Source organism: Sinocyclocheilus anshuiensis, unplaced genomic scaffold (genome assembly GCF_001515605.1).
Source record: "Sinocyclocheilus anshuiensis isolate Anshui unplaced genomic scaffold, SAMN03320099.WGS_v1.1 scaffold3220, whole genome shotgun sequence".
Lineage (NCBI taxonomy): Eukaryota > Metazoa > Chordata > Actinopteri > Cypriniformes > Cyprinidae > Sinocyclocheilus > Sinocyclocheilus anshuiensis.
In genome coordinates, this window is record NW_015548710.1 from 214,495 (window position 1) to 233,597 (window position 19,103).

The window sequence follows — 19,103 nt, forward strand, 5'->3', positions numbered from 1 at the left end:
AGCAAGGACATCGGTAAAACAGTCCATGTGACATCAGGCGTTCAACCGTCGAGAATATTTTTTGTGCGCAAAGAAAACAAAAATAACATAATTTATTTAACTATTCTTCTCCCCCGAGTTACGTCTTCTGCCATTTTGGAGAGTACCCAAGAATGTAATCGCCGTTGTTTACGTTCAGGGCAGAAAGAGCGCGCATGAACGTAATCGGCGTTATCAGCGTTGTTTACACTTAGGGTAAAGCGCACGTATGCAGAAGACAGTAACTCGGGGGAGTAGAATTGTTGAATAAAGTCGTCATTTTGGATTTCGTTGCGCTCAAAAAGTATTCTCGTAGCTTTGCAAAATTGAAGTTGAGCTGCTGATGTCACATGGACTGTTTTACCGATGTCCTTACTATGTTCCTGTCTGGGAACATTTCAGTTGCGTTGCTGTCTATGCAGGGTCTGAGAGCTCTCAGATTCCATCAAAAATATCTTAATTCGTGTTCCGAAGATGAACGGAGGTCTTACGGTTTTGGAACGACATGAGGGTGAGTAATTAATGACAGAATTTTCATTTTGGGGTGAACTAACCCTTTAAAACCTTAAGATTGACCAACTTTTTGTTTTAAATGAGAGGACAGAGTATCATGCCATTCTCATTTTTTCTAGTGAGTCAGATAAATACTGGCGAACCCTTGAGTATGTTGTTATGTGATGTTGAAATGATTCACATGTTCAGCAAGTAGCATTCTGAAATTTCTTGTGAATTGTTAACCAAAAATGATCATTCTGTCATCATTTACTCATTCTCATGTCGTTTATTGAACTCTTTAAGTTACTTAGAAGTGTGGGAATAACCATTCCATGGAATCTGAAGCATTATTCAAGTGCCACTTTTCTTTTTTTCCATCTTTATTTAGGAGTTTCAGACATTTGACAGACAAAAACGTGTCTGGCAGTCTGCAAGTGTAAATTGTCATGCGAAACTACCAAAAAGTACTAAACTACTACATTTATTGTGATTAAAAATGGCATTTACACTATTAATTTCTTAGTTTTGCCAAGTGATTGGTGGAAGCTCAAGCTCTGACGTTTCTCTGTTGTCCTCTGTTTTCTCTGTTAAGACCCTCAGGCCTGTTTTCTCTTCACATTTGCATTTACATTGCATAACATTTGCATCACAGTACTTTAGATGCAAGGGTATGCTGCATTTTCTTTTAGGATAGCATAGAGAAATCATTATTTTATTCTTATATTATTCATATATTTTATTTTGTTGTAGTTACTTGTTACATACATCTTGCAAGCCTAAATTTACAAATTCAATGTAAAGTTTACTCAAGACAGTGCTGAGAGTTTGCAAAGATTGACACAATAGAAGATTCTGTGTCAAACAGATTATATATAGATTGAATAAGCTCTACCACATTGAAAAATTCACAACTCAAAACGAATTTTCCAGTATATATAGAATGGCAAATTAGTTTTGAATTGTGAATCGTGAGAATGATCTTTCAGTGTGGTAGTGCCTTTTTTTATATCATGGAAAGATTTACTATAGCTTAAACTAAACCTTGTTTCACAGTTGGACAGACTAGATTCATGCAAAACAGGATGTTTTGAAATGAGATACATTAGAAATAACCAACCAGGCTTGCGTTACCATTTACTTTGAATAAAACACATCCAACACCACTGAAAGTAGAAGGACACTGCACTTTGTGTTGGATTTGCATGTAAAGGAGTAAAAAAAGTACTTTCTCTTTTTCTTTTTTTCCCCATGCAAATTAATTTTGTATAATTTATTAAATCTGTAAAAAATGGGAATATTCTTAGTAGAAGGCATATCTGTGAGTGTTACAATGGGAGAACGTAAGGAGAAGATAATTCCGTTCACCAAAAAATGACAATTATGTCGACATAAGGGTGAGTAAATGATGACAGAATTTTTATTTTTGGGTGAATTATGCCTTTTAAGTGACTTTCCAGGTTAAATGTAAATAAAAAAATTATTCAGGCAACTGAATTTTTGATCACTTGATCTCGTTATCACTTTCTCACAACATGGTTGGTTATTCTTGTCCAGAACAAGTCCATTGAAGTTGTCCCATATGTTTCTCTTACAGACTTTGACCATCACACCGGAAGCACCTCACTGGTCTTTTGTCTTGGCAAAGGCTTCAACATCAATGCCAGCTGAGCAATCACAGTACCACACTATTTCCTTGTCTCATATTGGAACCCAGACTTGGACACGGTTTGAAGACTGCTATGACTCTTGATGAAACAGCCAGGGATCTCATGAATTGCAACTGGAGCCAAAGTTCAGAGGAGCCATGATATTTCTCAAAATGCCTAGATTTAAAAAAAAACAACTACAGCTAATAATAATATGCTTTAGTACCTTAGTGCTCATGGCGTACTGGGAAAAGATTGACAATAACATTGTAACCCATGTAATGTCTTTCTCGTACCGCTACCTTCTCAATAGCTTCACGTTCATTAACGCAAGCTTTAGAGTCAATCCCGAAGATGCTATCAAGTACAGCAATCGCAGATACCTAATAAACCACGAGAGGAAGTGTGGTGAAAAAGACGTTCTTCTCCTGCTCTTTGTGAAAAGCTCCTCTGAGAACTTTGAAAGAAGACGGGCCATTCGCTCTACTTGGGGAAACGAGGCGTACATTGAAAGGACGCTGGGTGTTACTGTAAGGGTGTTGTTTGCTCTTGGCCTCCATCCTGAACCAGAGCAAAGACGACGACTTGAGATGCAACTGTTGTTTGAGGACCAAAGATATCATGACCTCATCCAGCAGGACTTCATAGACACCTTCCACAATCTTACTCGGAAGCTACTTTTGCAGCTTGGCTGGAAAGAAACCTACTGCCACCGTGCCCAGTTCCTCATGTCTGCAGACGATGACGTCTTTGTCCACATTCCCAACTTAATTCACTTCTTGCAAGGGATTGGCCGGAGTAACGGCAAAAACCTTTGGATAGGAAGGGTGCACCGTGGTTCACCACCCGTCCGAGACAAAGAAAGCAAGTACTACGTGTCCCAAGACTTGTACCCATGGTTGTCTTACCCAGACTACACCCCTGGCTCTGGATATGTCCTCTCCAGAGATGTGGCTACCAAAATCTATCAAGCTGCACTCACCATAAACGCTTCCTTTCACATTGATGACGTCTTCCTCGGGATCTGCGCCAAAGTGATAGATATTGCTCCCAAGGACCATGCATTCTTTTCGGGAGAGGGAAAAGCTCCTTATCACCCTTGTATCTACAACCAGATGATGTCTTCACATGGACACGTCAGCGATATCCGGGAAATGTGGAAGCGTGTAACAGAAGCTGAAGCTGGTCAGATACCCTCAGGACTGATTTGGAGGCTCTACTGCACTGTCGCGAAAGTGAGGCTTCTATGTGTACCATTTCTTTCAAACACTTACCCGTGTAAAGCAGCTTTTTTTTGAATACGACAGTTATTAAAATGGAAAATAACTCATATATATATACATATATGTGTGTGTGTATGTATATAGAAGTCAGATTACTATTATTAACTTTGTACTGTATTGCAAAGGACTAGTACGTTAGATTGGCTCGGTAAGGAATTCAGTGGTGTGTTCCGAGAAATAAAAAAGTAATTTACTGCAATTACCATTAAATAAAATTGAAAATTGAGAAGAAACTAAATGAAAGCACAGTCTTCACTATGCAACATGTAAGTCATATTCAATGAAAAAGTTTAGGTCAACTCAAAGTCATCGGTAGCACTACTGGATAATGAAAAATCAATAAATCTGTTATCTTGGGAAGCAAATGATCAGCATGCACTTCATAGGTTCCTGCATTAAGCTGATTTGCCATCAAATTAATTTGGCTTTCTTCTGTTTATATCTGGTTTTACTTGCATGTATATTGTATGTATATACTGTATTTATATTTCTCTTCCATTCTGTCTGTTTTAACAGCAGATATCAAATTTTGTCTTACAACTATCAGCTGAAAACACTCAAATTCAAAATGATCAGTTTAGAACGGATATTTCACCTAAATGTAGAGAAATTTAAAGAGTTTACAACAGAGCAGAGTTTAGATTGACAATCAAAGGTTGACTAAAAAGAGATGGCACCCAGTTACATTAAATACATCCATTCTCTGAACCACTTGCCCTATGTAGAGTTGGCATGAATTGATGGCCAGTCCATTGCAGGTCTGATTGAAAACAGGAAATATACTGTATATATATATATATATATATATATAATAAGTCTAGGTTACACTTTTCTTTGTTTAATAGTGCTTAGAAATATTACCCCTTTACAAAGCCACATACCATATTTGGATTGATTTTGACATAAAGATCAGTAATGTCATGTAGCGCCGTTGCGCTTCGGGCATCCCGAGTTCGAGTCCCGGCTCGCGGACCTTTCCCGATCCCACCCCCTTCTCTCTCACCCACTTCGCTTCCTGTCGACTGTCCTATCTAAATAAAATGCATAAAAAAAAAAGATCCTAAAACATTCTTCTGTCATGCCACATATTACACTCTCTAGATCGACACCAGTCTCTGTTGAAGCCTATCATCCCATGCATCGTTACTCTGTTAATGATTAAACTGTTACCTGTACAAGGTGTGGTTTTGCATACTTTACCAGAGAGCGGAATATTTTTCTGCACTTTGGTCTTCAAGTGTGCTACCTTTGAAGCAGATTAAAATTTTACCTCTCCAGAATATTTATAAAAGGCAGCTTGTATTTTTAATTAAACTTAATTTGACTATGCTCCGCCTGTTTTTGGCATATACACCTTATTGGACTGGTATAAAATAATTCCTGCTACAATTTCTTGTATCAGAATTATTTTTTGAATACAATAAGCACAATCAATGGTTAACAATGAAAACAGAGGTCAGGGATCGTGGCATATACAAGGAATCATATCAGTGGTATTCGATTGCAAACATGAATGAACAATGTCTAAATCTTGTTTGATTTGAATGAGGCGAGCCAGTTTTTGTTCTTTTAGTGGACTAGTTTGGCTTTACTAGACATCTCAAGGCTTAGGACTATGTGTGATCATGTGTCTTCAGTTGCCACACAGGAAAATGGGCAGATTTGCGAAACATGAATAAAATAGAAGACAATGAATTTGGATTACTACTAGTTGGGTAACCTTTTATTTTTAGATGTATAACCACAGTAGGAATATATTACCATATTGTAATAATTTCTTTTAATGTAATTTCTTTTAAAGGGGACATATGATGTGATTTAAATTTTTCCTTTTTCTTTGAAGTGTTACAAGCTCTTGGTGCATAAAGAAGATCTGTAAAGTTGCAAAGACTAAAGTCTAAAATCCAAAGAGATATTCTTTATAAAAGTTAAGAGTCAACCATGCCCTCCTAAAACGGCTCGTTCTAACACGCCCCCACGTCTACGTCACGATGTGGGAAGATTTGCATAACGCTGCCCAAATGTTCACGCAAAGAAAGGCGGCGTAACTTTTAATCTCGCTGTAGTATTGTTGCCGCCGCCACCATGTCGTGGAGATGCGACGTTTCATCACATGTGGTTGCCGCAAGCCCGCCGGACGCTCCTTCATCGAATCCACCGGTCGCGCCGTTCTCAAGCCCGTCGGCCGTTCCTCACTCAAGGCCGCCGTGTGTTTCGTTGTGAAAGCGAAACTACTTTGTTTGGCCTGGTATAAAATAATTCCTGCTACAATTTCTTGTATCAGAATAATTTTTTGAATACAATAAGCACAATTAATGGTTAACAATGAAAACAGAGGTCAGGAATCATATCAGTGGTATTCGATTGCAAATCCTCAAGCAAACATGAAAGAACAATGTCTAAATCTTGGTGTTTGATTTGAATGAGGCGAGCGACAGTTTTTGTTCTTTTAGTGGACTAGTTTGGCTTTACTAGACATCTCAAGGCTTAGGACTATGTGTGATCATGTGTCTTCAGTTGCCACACAGGAAAATGGGCAGATTTGCATTTCAAATTTACTCAACAGAAGACGTTTGAAATTACAAACCTGAAACTTTGAAGGCACAAATTACTTTCCGGAGAAAGGTAAATTTTTTAAATGCCATGCCAAGGTTCTACAGCTATTTTCATGGTAAAATCCAAGTTAGAAAAAAAAAAAAAAAACCCTACACAAGAAGTTTGAAAGCCATTTTTAAATAAATACTCTGGACTGACTGATAATCTTTACAAAGTACAGGAAATAATTTAAGTCAGTCTCATTCAACATTTGTCAATTTACCATAAAAGTTTGTGATTTCTTTCTTCACAGTTCATGAATGTTTTCATAGTACTGAATCTTCTTACAACAAATCACTGTTTAGTTAATTTGTCCCAACGCTTGTAACTTTGTTCCTAATTTTATTACAATTTACTTGTCTTGGAAAAATTGCTTACACTTACAATGCAATTTCAGCAATAAATGTTAATTTTTCTAAAAAGAAAACAAATTAGTTTATTTTAAGAGATCTACCTTATTATCTCTTGTATATTTAGTATTGCTTTTTAATAATGAAATTACTTCTTATCCGATTACTCGATGGAATAATCCATTGAATACTCGATTACTAAAATAATCGATAGCTACAGCCCTAGACTAAAGTCTCAAATCCAAAGAGATATTCTTTATAAAAGTCAACCACGCCTATCTAAAATGGCTCGTTCTAACACGCCCTCACATGTCTCCATCACGATGCTGGAAGATTTGCATAACGCCGCCCAAATGTTCACGCAAAGGCAGCGTAATTTTTATTCTCGCTGTAGTTTTGTTGTTGCCGCCGCCATGTCGTGAAGGCGCTGTGTTTCTCGTTGTGAAAGCGAAACTACTTTGTTTGGCCTTCCAAAAGAGGTTATGCCTTCGTAATGCGTATAGCTGATCCGTGCTGGTCGCTGAGGAAATACATCAACTTCGCGCTGTGGATCGCCAGATCGGCTTTCACCGTGGACGAAGCGGAGTCCAGCCCGGGGTCGTCACATGTGGTTGCCGCAAGCCTGCCGGGACGCTCCTTCGTCGAATCCGCCAGCCACGCCATTCTCAAGCCCGTCGGCTGTTCCTCACTCTAGGCCGCCGTTTGTGACGCTGTGTTTCGTTTTGAAAGCTAAACTACTTTGTTTGGCCTTCCAAAAGAGGACACAACTAGAAATCAGTGGTTAAGTTGTATTTACAACACTGTTCCAGAACACTTCAACCCAAATATTCAGATGTGTGCTGCACATTTTATGGAGGATGAGGCTGTTTCCTGAACCAGTAGCCTACAATGCATCTGTGGCACAAAGGCTGTTTCTATAAAGTTGGGCAGGTCCAACTTTGCAAGGACAGTCTGGCGCTTCTGACTCACAGCCTGTAAGTACGTTTTTTTATATTTAAAGAATTTGCCACTGACGATTCAAACGAGAGTTTTGAGCAGTGTAATGTAGCACTTGTTGTTTGTCGTTTCTCCAGACATGGTTTTATGTTTACGCAATGCGTAAAAAGACAGTGCAAGTCATTATAATCTGTAATTATGTCCCCACTGGATGCAACAAATTCCTCGTTTGTAATGGGTTTTATTGTTTTTGTCTTGTCGCGCCGGGACACAGGGCATCACAATATGGTAAGGGGCGTAACATTTCCGTCACACGCTTGAGGTATTCGGCCAATCACAACGCACTGGATAGCTGGCCAATCAGCATACACCTCTCTTTTCAGAACAATGAGCTTTGTAAAAATCGACACGTTTCAGAACGGCGGGGCACAGAGGAGCAACAATAATGTACATTGTGGAAAATAATTTTTTTTTAACCTTAAATCGCATAAACACATTGCATTACACCAAATACACAACGTTCTTTTTAGCAACGTCATATGACCCCTTTAATTTACAAATTGATGGTTAAAAAAAAGCACCCTTTCAGAAATTCTGTAAATAACAGCCCTACTCACCAGCAAATCTGTGGTTATGAGCACTCTGCTAGAGCCAGACCTGAACTCTCTCATGATTACGTCTCGCTCCTTCTGATCCATATCTCCATGCTGAAAAACAGAGAGACTGCTTTAACCTATGCAAGACCTCACAAACGTCATGCTGGCTTAGAAACTCTGGACAAGTACGATCAGTTATGTTTAGAAACAAATCTCTCCATGAGAAGTCAGTCCCGAAAGATGGTAGACCATCATTTCATACTTTATCCAGCATTAAACACCATAATGTGCAATATGTCTCTTAGATCAATCACTGGCCTACCATTAACTATAGTAACCTGTTAACTTTATCAATTTAGCACATATCATATGTACATCAGCTTACCAGAGCAGACACAGTGAAATCTCTGGCATGCATCTTCTCGGTCAGCCAGTCAACCTTTCTTCTCGTGTTCAAGAAGATAACAGCCTGGGTGATTGTAAGGGTCTCGTAGAGGTCACACAGCGTGTCCAACTTCCACTCCTACAGATAAGTGAATTAGCATTAGCGGAGTCATCCTACATCAATATCCTGAGTTCATGAAATGTAAGGCACAAAATCTCTAGATCTTGGACACCAGACATTAAGAAAGAGGTCTGCCCTAGACTCATTGCTTTTGCTCTTCCTTCTTTAAGATTAACCAGTACTAGCATAAACACCAGAGCAAGGCCCGAAGGCCTTGAGCTGGCGATTTTAGCACGGTGCTTTTAAAAGAAGGGACATGAGACATTAAAAAGAGACAACCAGTGTCTCACCTCTCGTTCTACATTGATGTAAAACTGCTTAATACCCTCCAGAGTCAGCTCCTCCTTTTTCACCAGGATGCGAATAGGTTCACGCATGAACTTGGTGGTCACCTCCAGCACATCAGCGGGCATGGTGGCCGAAAGCAGCACAACCTGGTAACATGACACTGTTAGAGCATCGACAAAAACAAACAGAGATGGGTCAATTCAGAAAATGCTAATGAAGGATTTTGCATTAAATATAACAGGTAATGGGGAAATTTTGTCAGCATAACTGTGAGGAAAATAAACTGAAGTACTTGATTTGCACCCTTTTGCTTTAATGACAGCAGCACCTGAGCGGCATGAACTCAGAGTTTGGGTAACATGTGATGCTTGGGTTCTTCAGCAAGATTTGAAAATTTTATGAGAATCTTGTGCAATGGATGCAAGAACATTTGACTTTATAAAAAAAAAAAAAAAAAAAAAAAAAAAAAAACACAAATCTGACGAGTGACCTGAAAATAGCACAGAACGTCTCCAGTTTGACAAGACATGATTTTAAATGTTTTCGAACGTTTAAGTTACAGATTTTCAATATGGTAACAAAGATTTCTTCCAGTTGAAAACTGATGTATTGTTGCTCTGGACCTTGAAACATAAGCCACTGGACATTAAGAAAGAGGTCCGACTCAGTTTCATTTCCGGTGCAGGGCTACTGCTTTTCATCCACATGATACTCTGCTAGCATCATTGAGTAAACCAGGAGAACCTGGAATCCACAATTTTAGCACCGTTCTTTTGAGTGGAAGACACCTCCATTTAGAGTCTGAGATCAAGACATTGACTTACTTGGATGTTTGTGCTTAATTTCTGGAAAATCTCATAGATTTGATCCTTGAACCCACGGCTCAGCATTTCATCGGCCTCATCAAGGACAAACATCTTGATCCATTTGGGAGCTTTTTAAAAAAAAAAAAAAAAACTTTGTAATTCAAATCCTTACTAAACTGTTAAAGCATGACGGTCAAATGTATGATCAGTTAAGTTGTAAATATCTTCATAATAGGTCAGTCCCGAAAGATGATACCATCACGTCATACTTCATCCCAACTGGGCCTGCATGTTTTAGCCTAATTTATTTGCATTCACTACTTACACAGGTATCTCCTGTTCAGCATGTCAAACACACGGCCTGGCGTGCCAACGACGATGTGTGGAGCCTCTGCCTGGAGTTTTTGCATTTCATTCCGCACGTTGGTGCCTCCAATGCAAGCATGGCAAGAAGCGCCCATGTAGTCACCCAAGGCCAGGATAACCTTCTGAATCTAGAGAACAGAGAAAAACAGATGGGGCTTATAATAAAAGGAATGCTTCATATCCTCAAATACTGAAGTTTGATAGTCACAGTGCACTAATAAAGCCAAATATACAAGTATGATCAGTTGAAAAGGTCATCTCAAGTCAGTCCCAAAAGACAGTATACCATCTCACTTTTGTCCACAGCTTCTTTTTGCTACAATCATCCCATGGAACCCCTCCTGGCAGTCCAACAACCAAACCATTAACTAAAATCTCATTTCCAACCACTTACAGTAAATACTCCTGTACTCCAGAAAATTATTCTGGCTGAAGCACTACCTAATTACTTCCTGCCGACTAGCCCATAAAATTACACAAATTAAAAAAATATCCACATTTAATGACTGATGGAGCAGGAAGAACAGCGAAAGAGTACCTTGAATCGGGCTACTGCCAGAATATGCCGCCTTGGTCTGAGACACTAAGTTTATGGTGACCTCAGGTACAGCATACCTGCTGAGCGAGCTCTCGGGTTGGTGCCAGGACCAGAGCCTGAGTCTCTTTCTGCTCAATCTCCAACTGCTGCAGGATGGAAATGGCAAACGTGGCCGTTTTACCAGTGCCTGACTGGGCCTGAGCGATAACGTCATATCCTATGGAGAAATAAAGGATCAATTCACACTAATGCGCAACACATACTATCAGTTTAACATAAGCAGAGACTCACACTTGAATTTAACTAGACCACAAACTAATATACAGAAAGCAAATTGTGTACAGTAGTGTTGTCACGGTACTAAAAGTTCAGTATTCGGTACGAATACCAGTGAAATCCACAATTCTCGGTACCAATTTCGTTATCAAAGCAAAACACAAAAACATGCTAATTAAAAATGTGACTACTTTTATTCCAAACGGTGTACATGTTTAATTTTAAAGGGCTTTTAAAACCTTCTAGAGTTATTCAGCTAAGAATAACAACTAAGTTACCTTAAAAAAAAAGAAAAAAAAAGCCCAGACCTGTTTTTCTGACGGACTGATGTGACACAATGTTAACCATTTGTACATTCTCTAACACGCATATTTTAGATTTGCAATTAATTTAAAAGCCTCTGGTGTGTAAAAAGAGTAAATCTAATCATGTCCTTTTTTATAATCAAGCCCTTTAGTTTTTTTTTTACCCTAATAAAAGTTAGGGGAGCATTAAATAAAGAAACTTCATTCTAATGCTCATTATATTAGCGATAGCCGCGCTTATGCTAACGATTAACTACTCTAACAACAATGTTCATTTCAATCAGACATTAAAATTAAAATATTGAATAATATTCATAACGGAAGCGGTGTTTCCCACAGACTTGCACTCTATTTGTGGCGGCATATCTATGCAAATTCATTCTCTGCCAGCAGGAGGCGCTTGTAGAGCGGGAGAGATAGAGGTTTTCCCCAGTAAAGGCTGTAATCAAATAAGCCTGTGCTCACAAACACTGCTTTATCAGGCATTACATGCAAGATGGAATGAAACTGACATCCATAATTTTCAGATGACAGTCGATTTCCTTCAGAAATACAGTGATATAAAAACACCCGCACCGGGTTTCGACTTTGACACATGCAGTGCTCATGTTTATTCAATTAAAGCCTTTTGGAAAATCTATTTGTGGTGGTCAGTTTTGATATTGTGGCAGCCGTATGGGAAATACTGAGAAGTGTTTTTTATCTAAATATAAAAAATTGAAATGAAACTTACCTGCTTGAACTCTTTGATGCGTTACCTCATTTTGAGGTCAACATGTCTCTTTGCTTTTATGTGCGCAGATGCGCTCTCTTCGTAAAAGCACATTTCGAATAGCGCATCAAGAACCGGGTTGACCGTGTACTCTGTACCACCGGTACTTAAAAAAAAAAAACCTGGTACCGTAACGTTTACATTTTTGTTTGTACCGACTTGGTACCGAAGTACCGGGTCTTTTGACAACACTAGGGTACAGGTAATCTTGTTTATTAAAAAAAAAAGCATGTCAAGCATATGCTGAACGTAACTTGTTTGTACCTTTTATGCAAGGAATTATAGCTCTCTGCTGGATTGCTGAGGGTTTCTCAAAACCATAGGCATAAATTCCACGAAGGAGAGTTTCCTTCAGGTTCATGTCATCAAAATTGTCCGTAATCTCGTTCCAGTTGCTCTGTAAAATGAGGAGTATGAGAGATCGCATTTAATACACTCAACTCACCAAGTACAGACAATATCCTTACTGTAAGCTGATGGGAAGGGGTAACATGCAGCCTTTAAAATCACGTCAGACAATGAGCACACATGAAAAGCATGCAATATTGAAATTTCAATTGAGGATTTTCAAGAAAGCCCCTTCTTTCTGTAATGGGTCATGTCAATGAAAGAATTGGTCACAAGTTTTAAATGGGAACAAACAGGGCTTTTGCTGCCTTCACATGCTATCAGAAATTTCCTACTTACCAATTTTGAAGTCAAAATTAGGAGTATGTTGCATTCAAGTGTTTGTAGTTGGAAATAATAGGAAACATTGGACACCAGTGTGGCCATTGCATAAAATGCTTAAACTAGATTTAATAGCTAGTAATTTAACTTTTTTTCCTTTAAGACTGGTCATAATTTCAAGGCAGTTACAATCATGTAAATTGGTCTAATTTGAATCTGAAAAGAAAGCCTCATTCCCCCTTGGCGAACAGCAAGTGGGTCAGACTTGTTCTTAAGACACAGTACTAACATAAATGCTGAGTTTCATGCAACTGCCTGGATCATTTTCACCCATTTCCTGGGGAAAATCTTAAAGCTAAAATTCTTTACAGATATCAATCAATACCAAATAAATTCTGAAAATGAATAAACATTCATTGACAACCATATTATCATTACCAGTTCTGTTGTATTCATTCACCCTTATCTGAATACTTTGCGGACATATCTGAAACTTCAGTAAAATAAATTGCGCCATTTTCACTGTGTAATATTCATAATACATGCACCCAAAAGTTATTTATACATTTATGAATGACCATGAAGGAGACAGAGCTAGGGCTGCATCATTTATCAAAATTAAATCGCAAAAGGCGATAAATCGCGATTAGGCAGAAGCTGCGATTGTCATGCGTATCTTTCAGTGAAGCACGGTTCTGTGATCAGCAGTAAATCTCCATCCGAAGGCCAGAGGGCGCTCTCGCGCTGAAACTCCAAATAGGCCTTGCAGAAGAAACCCAGGAAATCCCTATAGCAGTTGCGGAATAAACAGGTTTAACTGCTTTCATCGATTCAACGTGACTAATAAACACACGACTACGACAATATATGGTTCATCTGAGTTAGTCTTACAATTTTTATTATAATAAAGTACATAATGCACCGCTAATTGACATTAGCCTTTATCACTGCTTAGAATCCTATGAGATGTTGCGTGCCTTATTCTGTGCAAGAAACCACATCATCTCACAGAATTTCAAACACTCATCTAACATTATGAAGTGAGATTGGAATAAAAACATGTTATTAAATGTCGTATTTTCACGTGCTTTCAGATGGAACAGCATTTACTACAGAGCCGTAGTTCACCGACAAGCTACGCAAACAGCTTTTATAATCGCAGAATGATTTCTTCAATTTCATAACCGCGCGATTAAATCGTCTGCGATTATGAACGCAATTTTGCGTAGCTTGTCGGTGAACTATGGCTCTTCATAGTAAATACAGCTCAATGCTTTACTGACAAGATGCACATGACAATTGCACTCGACTAATCGTGCAGCCCTAGAGAGAGCTCAATGTAGATGTGGTGGGAAAAACTAATAAAACTAATGTCACCGTAGCAACAGTTTTCTCCTCCGCCATATTTTAGGTTAATGGCCCACCCAACTCTGTTATCAAAATTATCCAAGTTTCCCAGTCATAAATATGACTCCAGACCATTCATGTCCATTTTCCAACAAGGAAACTTGTAACTACTATAATTCAGAGGGAAGCATTTAAATTTGTGCTCACATTTAACGCTGCTCCTCAAAATCTTGCGGGTTTTAGGATCACACAGATTTTGCTTGTGTTAAAGCTGGTTTGCGTTGTTCACCGACAGAAAGGTGCTTGGTTTAAAAGTGACGTCTGTGTTAGGGTGACCATACATGCCATTTTCCCAGGACACGTCCTTGCCAGGATTTGTTTTGGCTTTGTTTTTTCCTGTTTTCATGCTTGCTGAAGGTAATGATCGAAAAGTAGTTTGACCAATAACATGCAGGCATTGTACATAATGGACCAATCATGGTGTGTGTGAGAAGGTGGGATCTACGGTCAAAGCGATGCAATTACGCGTACATAGGATGTGTGTTCGACTTAAAAGCAGCGCGGCTCAGATCGATCAGTGTTTGACATCAAAGTACCTCGAGAGCATTTTGAAAGCATAAGGAACCATCTGTATGGTATTTTGATGTCATACACCGATCGGTCTGCACACGCAAACAAAGCCAAAACCTAGATATTTTAGGCAATATAGAAATCCTGGCCAGGACACGTCCAGGGAAAATGGCACATATGGTCACCCTAGTCTGTGTCTGCTGCACTTCATATATTTTTACACCATTGACAATTAAACTTTTTGCCCACGATGTGTGACCACACCTTCAGGGCAGTTCATGGATTGACCTAAAAATCTTTACCAGTCCAGATGTTTATTAGAACCACTAAACCACCCAGCCAGACTTCACTACCATACACACCTCGATGACACCATCAGGCTCCATTCCTTCAGGCCCCCCATGGTCTCGATCTGGTGAGCTAAAAGAAAATACAGCATAAGTACATGAAGTTACTAAAATGACAGTATTACAAACTCGACCCTTCACGAAACGCGCGTGCAAGCCACGTGGACGACCGTTAACAATCAAAGCGGTAAATAAACACTTTAGTCAATAATTGCTCGTGTTCAGTGTAAATGACTCAGTCATGGTCTCACTTCAAGCCTACGACCAAATTTAGTCCAACTTATTTACAGTAGAAACACCTTGTCATCTTTAATGTGTGAAAAGCGGTTTCTACTAACGTTACCCGTAATTGTTGTATATTACCAATTATTTATCTCCTGATAATGAAACGGCTATAAAAAAAATAAAAAAAACCTACAACTTTACAAAATATAGGAACAAGATTTTAAGGTAGTGAAGGCGACGTGAATGCAAGGCCTCAAGCATGGAGGCCACGCGTTAGATTTCAGGGTGGGCGTGAAGACTAGTTAACGTTCGTCGTTTCGATCCTTAACAACGCCACTTATTTGGGGAAAAAAAAAAAAAAAGTATAAAAATAACCAATTTAGCCATAGATGGACGTGAACGAGAAATACGTGAGAGTACACGTAGCATACGCAGCTAACAGGCGTTAGTTAGCTGCGCGGCCTATCACACGCGCCATGTCAAAATCCACAGCACCGGTGATATAATTAGCCCGACGCCTTTCTAATTCAACAAGATACACATTTACGGAAAGCATCTAACATAAAATGAATGCGGGTTACGTGTCATAAAGATTTTACCTGTTGTAATCAGCAGAACCGCTAGACATGGTCCGTTCGCGACTTCGGCATTCACTCGGAAAGGAAGAACATGTGAATCTCTGGCGTTTTTATGTAACCGGAACTTCTTTTTGTACATGTAGAGTAAAACTGTATAAACACTTAGACAGCTACATGCGATTGACATTTTATATAATCGCGACTAGAGGTGTAATGCGAGTTAAATACATGTTAATTTTATGAGTGTTTATCTTTGTTATGTCGAAGTTTACATGGGACTATATTGAGAAGCGCAAGGATATTGCACCACTGATAGGGAGTAGTTGAGTCGCGAGTCCAGCCCGGGGTCGTCACATGTGATTGCCGCAAGCCGGCCGGCCGCTCCTTTGTCGAATATGCCGGCCGCCGCTCACTCTAGGCCGCCGTGTGTGACGCTGTGTTTCGTTGTGAAAGAGAAACTACTTTGTTTGGCCTTCCAAAAGAGGAAGATATCTGCTTCGTCATGCCTGGAGCTGATCCATGCTGGTCGCTGCGGAAATGCAAGGATATTGCACCACTGATAGGGAGTAGTTGAGTCGCTACGGGGTCTCCACCACTGATCTATATATATATGACTTGATCAGTGCTCTCCACACTTCTGGCCTTAAAGGGATAGTTCTCCCAAAAATGACAATTCTGTCATTAATTACTCACCCTCATGTCGTTCCAAACCCGTAAGACCTCCGTTCATCTTCGGAACACAAATTAAGATATTTTTGAAGGAATCTGAGAGCTCTCTGGCCCCCCCCCCATAGACAACAATGTAATTACCACGATCAATGTCCAGAAACATAGCAAGGAGATTGGTAAAATAATCCATGTGAACGACTTTATTCAACAATTCGTCTCCTCCGCGTCACCCTGGAGAGTATCCACTGACCGCAAACAGCGTATGTTGTTCTGTGTCAGCTGCGCCACGTGGATACGTTGTTTTCGTTCAAATCAAAGCACAAACAATGTAGAAAACGTGACGCGGAGGAGACGAATTGTTGAATAGAGTAGTTTTTTTTTCTTTGCGTACAAAAAGTATTCTCGTAGCTTCGTAATATTACGGTTGAACCCCTGATGTCACATGGATTATTTTACCGATCTCCTTGCTACGTTTCTGGACGTTGATCGTGGTAGTACCCTTGCTGTCTATGGGAGGGTCAGAGAGCTGTCAGAATGCATCAAAAATATCTTAATTTGTGTTTCGAAGATGAACGGAGGTCTTACGGGTTTGGAACGACATGAGGGTGAGTAATTAATGACAGAATTTTCATTTTTGGGTGAACTATCCCTTTAAAATGGGCCTGACTTAAAGTGACAGATCACCTTAACATTAAAGTTCTGTTTTAGTTCATTTACCCTCATGTTGTTCTAAACCTGTATGAAAAAAAAAAGATGACTGAGGCAGTCCAGGTCTGAAAAATATTTGAGGGCAAATAATGAAAACGTTTTGTGTGTGAACTATTCCTTTTAGTCCACCGTATACTGCTTTTTTTCTGTCTTTTTTTTTCTTTTCCTATGCATAAAACCACTAGACCCATTTTATCATTTAAAACCTAAAAATATTTCACTTGTGTATGTCTCTATTGCTGGAAATTATTGGATTAGTTGGATTACAATAGCCCCACCACTCCATAAAGATGTCATGGACAATAAAAGTGCATTAATCAGTGAATTTTTGTGATGTGATAAAAATTGAAAAATAAATAAATAAACCAACAACATTTACTGGTACAACATAACTTGCTCCATTAGTTTGGAAAATATTTTGAATTGAATTAGTTTGAAATAATGATGTTATGTTTTAAATCTGATTAAAAGAAAAGTTAGGGAGAATGTAGTTTGTTATTTGGATAACGGTAATTAGTAACATATAAATGGAACATTTATGTTACAGAGTTTCCATATCTTTTGACCAATGATTATTATTTTTTTTTTTTGTGGTTACTGGATTTTACAAATTGTCATGTATCATAATATTGATGGGTCTTATTTATTTAATATTTATAATTATTTGTATTTATAGATAATGTAAGCATTTTTAAATATTTTAGAGATACAAAATATTAACTGACTTTTACTGACTTTGACTTTTAACATTGTATTAATTAAATTACTTTTCCAATTATGGAAATCGAAAAATAAATAAATAAACCAACAACATTTACTGGTACAACATAACTTGCTCCATTAGTTTGGAAAATATTTTGAATTGAATTAGTTTGAAATAATGATGTTATGTTTTAAATCTGATTAAAAGAAAAGTTAGGGAGAATGTAGTTTGTTATTTGGATAACGGTAATTAGTAACATATAAATGGAACATTTATGTTACAGAGTTTCCATATCTTTTGACCAATGATTATTATTTTTTTTTTTTGTGGTTACTGGATTTTACAAATTGTCATGTATCATAATATTGATGGGTCTTATTTATTTAATATTTATAATTATTTGTATTTATAGATAATGTAAGCATTTTTAAATATTTTAGAGACACAAAATATTAACTGACTTTTACTGACTTTGACTTTTAACATTGTATTAATTTAAATTACTTTTCCAATTATGGAAATCTCAATTTCAAAGTTAAAAAAAAAATATATATATATTATAGATATTATAGATGTTATACATTTAGTTCAGTAGCCTGTTTATAGAATATTCTGTTTATTCAACTCAATATAATATTACATTTCCTTTTCACATTGGTGGACGTTAGATTGACCTTTTACAGGTTGCTGTTTCTGAAAATAGTATTTCGTAAATGAACCGATGCTATGGCAAACAGCTGACTGCGGTACAAGTGTCACTGCGCATGAGCGGAAGTAGGTGCAAGGCAGAGAGGGATAGCGGAAGAGGGAGTCTGGAAATCACAAACATGGTAAATGTGAAAAAAACGAACACAATTGTTTTACTAATGTGCGTTACAGTCACAAAATACCCATAAACCGCTACGACGAATCCCGTTTAGTTATTAGGCTGTTTTGACGACGACGTTCCTTTAAACTTACCTAGCAGGAGAGTGAGTATTGATGAATTAACTGGTAGACAGCTAACTTATACAGAGCAGGTAGCTTTGAGGCGAGCGAGGTCAAAGCTGTCGGACAGCAGGGCTGTAAAATTCGTTTTACAAATGAGAAGCCGAACTAATGGGCCACAGGATTATTTGTTTGTTTATCGGTTACAAAACCTTATGCAAACAGTTTAAAAAGCTGCTGAAAAGCAGTCATGTATGAAATCTTCGTGGTATTTAACTTATATTCATACTTTTTAGTATAGAGCAAAAAAAATATTTCTATTACTGGTCATTGAATAATATTTTGTTGTCAATATGCCATTGTGATACTGATTCTTAAAGGGGTCATATGATGCGATTTCAATTTTTCCTTTCTCTTTGGAGTGCTACAAGCTCTTGGTGCATAAAGAAGATCTGTAAAGTTGCAAAGACTAAAGTCTCAAATCCAAAGAGATATTCTTTATAAAAGTTAAGAGTCAGCCACACCTACCTAAAACGGCTCGTTCTAACACACCCCCACATGTCTACGTTACTATGTGGGAAGATT

General features: G+C 38.3%; 3 protein-coding genes across 4 annotated transcripts in view; 2 read left to right on the forward strand and 1 right to left on the reverse strand.

Annotated features, from left to right (window-relative positions):
* Nucleotides 1-3,663, forward strand: part of LOC107656860 (lactosylceramide 1,3-N-acetyl-beta-D-glucosaminyltransferase B-like) — a 4,238-nt gene extending 575 nt beyond the window's left edge. The window contains exon 2 of the mRNA XM_016444810.1: nt 2,108-3,663. Within this exon, the coding sequence (XP_016300296.1) occupies nt 2,318-3,457 (1,140 nt within the window). The 5' untranslated portion in view covers nt 2,108-2,317 and the 3' untranslated portion in view covers nt 3,458-3,663. The remainder of the gene's footprint in view (nt 1-2,107) is intronic.
* A 4,173-nt stretch (nt 3,664-7,836) lies between these two features.
* LOC107656867 (eukaryotic initiation factor 4A-II-like) lies at nt 7,837-15,617 on the reverse strand. The gene is made up of 9 exons (XM_016444819.1): nt 15,533-15,617; nt 14,724-14,781; nt 12,040-12,172; nt 10,500-10,639; nt 9,844-10,012; nt 9,537-9,646; nt 8,715-8,858; nt 8,305-8,442; nt 7,837-8,030 (listed from the first exon to the last, which is right to left on the reverse strand). The coding sequence occupies exons 1-9, from the start codon at nt 15,559-15,561 to the stop codon at nt 7,872-7,874; spliced, it is 1,080 nt and encodes a 359-aa protein (XP_016300305.1). The 5' UTR covers nt 15,562-15,617; the 3' UTR covers nt 7,837-7,871.
* Nucleotides 15,618-18,350: 2,733 nt separating this feature from the next.
* LOC107656862 (DCN1-like protein 1) overlaps nt 18,351-19,103 on the forward strand; it is a 2,622-nt gene continuing 1,869 nt past the window's right edge. Inside the window, exon 1 of one of the 2 annotated variants that reach the window (XM_016444811.1) lies at nt 18,351-18,421. In XM_016444811.1, coding sequence (XP_016300297.1) covers nt 18,356-18,421 — 66 coding nt within the window. In that variant the 5' untranslated portion in view covers nt 18,351-18,355. Of the gene's footprint in view, nt 18,422-18,446; nt 18,563-19,103 lie in introns of those variants that run through there. The other variant, XM_016444812.1, reaches the window with a different exon arrangement.

What these genes read in the sequence shown, in the direction of transcription:
- LOC107656867 (XM_016444819.1), bottom strand. Translation starts at nt 15,561, where the DNA reads ATGTCTAGCGGTTCTGCTGATTACAACAG. An exon ending in GGTTCTGCTGATTACAACAG is followed by an intron (nt 14,782 to 15,532) that starts GTAAAATCTTTA and finishes ATTTTCTTTTAG; the next exon opens with CTCACCAGATCGAGACCATG. An exon ending in AGCCTGATGGTGTCATCGAG is followed by an intron (nt 12,173 to 14,723) that starts GTGTGTATGGTA and finishes CTCATTTTACAG; the next exon opens with AGCAACTGGAACGAGATTAC.